This window comes from Engraulis encrasicolus, chromosome 9 (assembly GCF_034702125.1).
Source record: "Engraulis encrasicolus isolate BLACKSEA-1 chromosome 9, IST_EnEncr_1.0, whole genome shotgun sequence".
NCBI classification, from domain to species: domain Eukaryota; kingdom Metazoa; phylum Chordata; class Actinopteri; order Clupeiformes; family Engraulidae; genus Engraulis; species Engraulis encrasicolus.
Window position 1 is genome coordinate 21,275,781 of NC_085865.1, and position 5,000 is coordinate 21,280,780.

The 5,000-nt window shown below is 42.8% G+C and overlaps 1 protein-coding gene across 1 annotated transcript in view; it reads right to left on the reverse strand.

Moving 5' to 3' along the window:
• lama1 (laminin, alpha 1) overlaps positions 1-5,000 on the reverse strand; it is a 94,184-nt gene that overhangs the window by 59,840 nt on the left and 29,344 nt on the right. The window contains exons 9-12 of the mRNA XM_063207560.1: positions 4,550-4,655; positions 2,979-3,136; positions 1,432-1,572; positions 833-988 (exon numbers count right to left, since the gene is read on the reverse strand). Of these exons, the coding sequence (XP_063063630.1) occupies positions 833-988; positions 1,432-1,572; positions 2,979-3,136; positions 4,550-4,655 (561 nt within the window). The remainder of the gene's footprint in view (positions 1-832; positions 989-1,431; positions 1,573-2,978; positions 3,137-4,549; positions 4,656-5,000) is intronic.

Consider the following 5,000-nt stretch of genomic DNA (forward strand, 5'->3'; position numbering starts at 1 on the left):
CTTCATAAACGTTTGGATCATAACCTTTAAATTCTTAAGACATGGCCCCTGTTATATATTTGCTGCTACCAATGTCAATGACCAAGTCGTAATGTATAAAATGGAGTGCACTAAAGGTTTTGTGTAATGTTGAAGGAGTGACAGAGTACCTCTCTGGTAGTGACGTACGTAGGTTTACTATGTTAGTTCTGCCAATGGAACAGTGCCTGTAACAGTCGACAAGCTAAAACTTTTTTACCACCAATATGACTTTACACAAGTACCTTTAGTAATGCATTATGATTTGGTCTTTGCCATTTTGGCAACAGACAATTCATAGCAGGGGGTTGACTGGGTAACGTGTTAGCATACGGGGTAAAGTGTTAGCATAGCGTTCTATGACTTAGACACTAGTGGTGTCAACAATGATCGATTCGGCGATGCAATCCAATGCTCGGCATGGACGATCCAGAATCGATCCGGCAAGTTCCAGAATCGATCCGGCAATTTTTTTAAGTTTCAATTACTTCCATGGATATTTCGGGAGCAAATGAATATTAAATTAAATAAAAGCACTTCAAAACATTGCAAGACTGATACAGACTGATACAGAAAACAGCCAATAAATTGTTGCTCAGTATCTGACTACTTGTATTGCCTCATCATGACTGATTAAACATTTGCTCTGCTTTCAGTAGAAATGTAATGCATTGCAATGCATTGTAGAATTGAATCGGATCGGATCGCATAGAATCGAATCAAATCGAATCGCTACCTCCCGAATCATGATCGAATCGGATCGTGAGGGCAGTGCCGATCCACACCACTATTAGACACCACTGTGAGCTCTCACCCTGTTTCCCAGGAAGGTCTCGGGGGCGGCCCAGGTGGAGAGGAAGCGGTAGGAGGTGACGTTGGAGGGGATGATCAGGTTGTCCTCGATGAGGGGCGCCGTGTAGACCGACGTGCTGGGGGCGGCAGCCACCAACCAGCCATCACTGAACTCAATCTGCAATAGACAACAATACACCCCAATGAAACAATGAAATACGCACACATTATTACAATAAGCACTGTCTTTCTGTGTGTGTGTGTGTGTGTGTGTGTGTGTGTGTGTGTGTGTGTGTGTGTGTGTGTGTGTGTGTGTGTGTGTGTGTGTGCGTGTGTGTGTGTGTGTGTGTGTGTGTGCGTGCGCATGCGTTTGTGTGTGCGTGCGCATGCGTTTGTGTGTGTGTGCTCGTGCGTGCGTCTGTGTGTGTGTGTGTGTGTGTGTGTGTGTGTGTGTGTGTGTGTGTGTGTGTGTGTGCGTGCGTGCGTGTGTTTGTGCATGCCTCGTGTACGTGTGCGTTTGCATACTTCGCTTTCTCTCAGTATTCGTACAGCATGCTCTATGTGTATGTCTCCATACATATAAAATGCGTTCTGTATTGTATGTGCACATCTGTTCGTTACCTGTGTTTTGGGCCACTGTAGGCTCTCGCACACGTCCGACACCCCAAAGCAGAAGCACTCTGTGCAGCCCTCTGGGTTACTTCCCTGCAGGTTGTAGAAGCCTGGCCTGCACAGGTCACAGTGCGCTCCCATCACATTCTCCTACAGACACAGAGGGCATGGTAATATTAACAACATATGTAGTAATAGTATTACATATCACTGCTGGAATTAAGAATAGTCATAGAAATAGTAGTAGAAGTGATTGTACAGGTGGACACAGAAGTTAACGTGCCAGCAGTAGTGATAGTGGCAGTATTGATTGCAATAATACTAGCAGTAGTAGCAGCAGTGGTGGTAATGGTAGTAGTATCAGAGGAGGAGTAGTAGTAGTAGTAGTAATAGTGGTAGTAGTAGTAGTAGTAGTAGTAGTAGTAGTAGTAGTAGTAGTAGTAGTAGTAGTAGTAGTAGTAATAGTGGTAGTAGTAGTAGTAGTAGTAGTAGTAGTAGTAGTAGTAGTAGTAATAGTGGTAGTAGTAGTAGTAGTAGTAGTAGTGGTAGTAGTAGTAGTAGTAGTAGTAGTAGTGGTAGTAGTAGTAGTAGTAGTAGTAGTAGTAGTAGTAGTAGTAGTAGTAGTAGTGGTAGTAGTGGTGGTAGTAGTGGTAATAGTAGCAGTAGTCGAGGAAGAAGTAGGAGTAGTAGTGGAATTACTAGTAGTAAAATAATGTGAGGTGTGAGAAAATGTCAATGCTGTGGACTGGGTCAATATGATGATAGGCCATTGTTAGCTTGGGCTAGGCCTAAATAGTTGTGGGTCTAAATAGTTGCTGCAGAGTGCAAGTGAGTGATTCTGTGGTTTGCAATATTTATAAGAAGGCAATCAAAAATCAGTTAAGCGGGGCAGAGCTAATTCAACTGTAAGTGGTTTTGTGCCAAGACTGATTATTGTTGTTTCGCGGAGCTAATTCCTGTCATCGATCACAGGCATTTGCACATTTGTCCTTTATTACGATTCAGGCTCATTCATCTAAAAAGCTCCATGGGTCCATGCTTTACAGTTTAGGTTCCCTGCCCATGGTTCTCTGGACAATTCAAGCCCATCTCAGAGTTTTTTTCAGCTACTTTTTGTCCATCATAATACATTCTGGTGCACTCATGACAAACACCAATCATTGAGAAGTGACAAAATCATACGAGGAAGTATACCAGTATCACACTGTCAAAGTTTCACTAATTAATTATGAATTAGCTACAATGGGCATTAAACCGACTTTGTTTCATAATTACATCTTAGAGAGAATGTGCACAAGTCTCCGAGAGAGTAGATGACAAGATATTGAGGTCTTTCGTAAGTTCTACTCTATACAAGTTTAAAAAAAAATAAGATATGTCATGAGCGTTTAAGCCTTTATTTTGACAGGACAGTGAGAGTGTGGCAGGAAATAAACAAAGAGAGTGGAAGGATCCGGAAATGACCTCGAGTTGGAATCTAACCCGGGTGTCCGGTGTAACGGTACGGCTCATTAACCCACTAAGCCACAGCGCCCTAGAGTGCTATATGTGTTTACCTTGCACATGCACTCCTCGCAGGGGTCTACGTTGAGGCTGCCCTCCAGGCTGCACTCACACTTGGTACACAGAGGGAAGTTCCTGTAGCCGAACGCACAGCGGTCACAGCGTTCGCCTGCAAAGCCCTCCTTACACAGACACTGACCAGGGTGCAGACCTGAAAAGACAGAGAAGTAATCGCAGTAAAATATTAGACAGGACAGCATGCATACTGCTCCCCAGCGAAGCTCTCCTTCCACAGACACTGACCTGGGTGAAGATCTGAGGAGGACAACAGAGGCACATTATAAATATTAGTTAGGGCAGTATTTATTAACTATACACTGCTATAGTAATGGACGGCAGTGACCACAACTCGGTGTGGAACATTAGTAAATATCCCTCATGACACCTCAAAATGACACACCACAGACTGAATACTACATACTAAGCTTTTTAGCTCACTTGCCTACTGGTCAGAAGTTGCTGTGAGGTCATGTATTCAAGACTGGTGTTGGATCTCAAATGGTGCACCTGTGCACTTCGGGCACTATGTTTCAGTGCGTAACTAATATGCCATACGTACAGAAACATGAACACTGAAGTGCACAAGTGCACCATTTGAGATCCAGCATGGGTCTGGATTGAGCAGCATGACCTTGGGTACAGTAACATATCATGTGGTTGAATCATTGGTCATGTGACATGCGATGTGTGGCATGACTTTGTTACTTTTCCTTATTTAGTGTAGCTACTTGTAAGAAGAATGTGTAAATACTGTCACTTTGTACATGAATGTAGTAAATTGTATATGTCTAACACTAACTGTGGTACACTGTAAATGTTTGATTGTGCGTTTTTACTTATACTTTATTACACTACACCTAATTGAGATAACAGGGTGTGAAATGAAGTGGGACCTTCATAAATTCAAGGTACACTAAAGTAACTAAAGCAACACATGATTTAGTTACCCATAGGCAGTTGTAAAAGTGTTTGTAGAAGATACCCGTACCTCATTCTTCTTCCTAAACAAATACTAACAATCTCAACTTCTGTGAGGTTTACGACTAGCTCTGGGTTAAGTAAATCAGGTTTGTGACCTTGTAGACCCTTGCATAGTAAACAGAGCTCACATTAACAAGAGTAGATGATACACATTCGAGATCTTTACTTTCAAGTGGAGTCCTAAACTTCTATTAGTGCTTCTTTTAAACCTGGGGTTTCTTTATTCCATCTACGAAGGCTTTAATTTTAATCAACGCAGATAAACACTCAGACCTATTCAGGCAAACATCGAAACTCATCCAAGAAAACTAACAAAAGGCTTAAAATAGTTACTGTGTAAAACTCTGTATAATACACCTCTGATCTTTTGAAATTATATTTGGTAATTTGGCATGTGGGCGGCATGGTATGAAAAGGGAACATCGAGAAAAAAAAGAAAAAAGGAAAGCAGAAAAATGGTGTGTGGTTAAGTAGTACCAACATTATGTTGTTCAAACAAATGAGACCAATTCATTGAGACCTTTCAGCGAAAACAACTTGAACATTATTTGAGAATTAGCCATAGCATGGCCAACTATCAGACCTTTCTCTGGGCTGGCGTGCTTGTCGTCCCGGATGCAGGCTGGGGAAAGGGAGCCCCTCATGTTACAGTTGCACTTCTCACACGGCTCCTCGGCGTACGGGGACACCTGCATGGGGGAGGAGGACAACAGAGGACAGAGGACCGAGGACACAGGGGCCCGCCATCAATCAGACACATTGTTAACACTCCAGACCAGACCACCCCCCCTCACACACCCGCACCAGCACCAAAGACACTCCAGGGAGGATTACAAGCTGATGAATAGAATGCTATGACATGGCCCTGACGTGGACACCTGTTTCAAACTACAGAAATCTTTAGTCTGCACGATTACAGTGTAACCTATAACTTGGCACAGCACAGTACAGACATTTGAGGAAGTTACCTGTGAATGAAAAATGTAACTCTATGGCATTACAGAGTGTGTAAGACATTACAACTTAGCTATTGG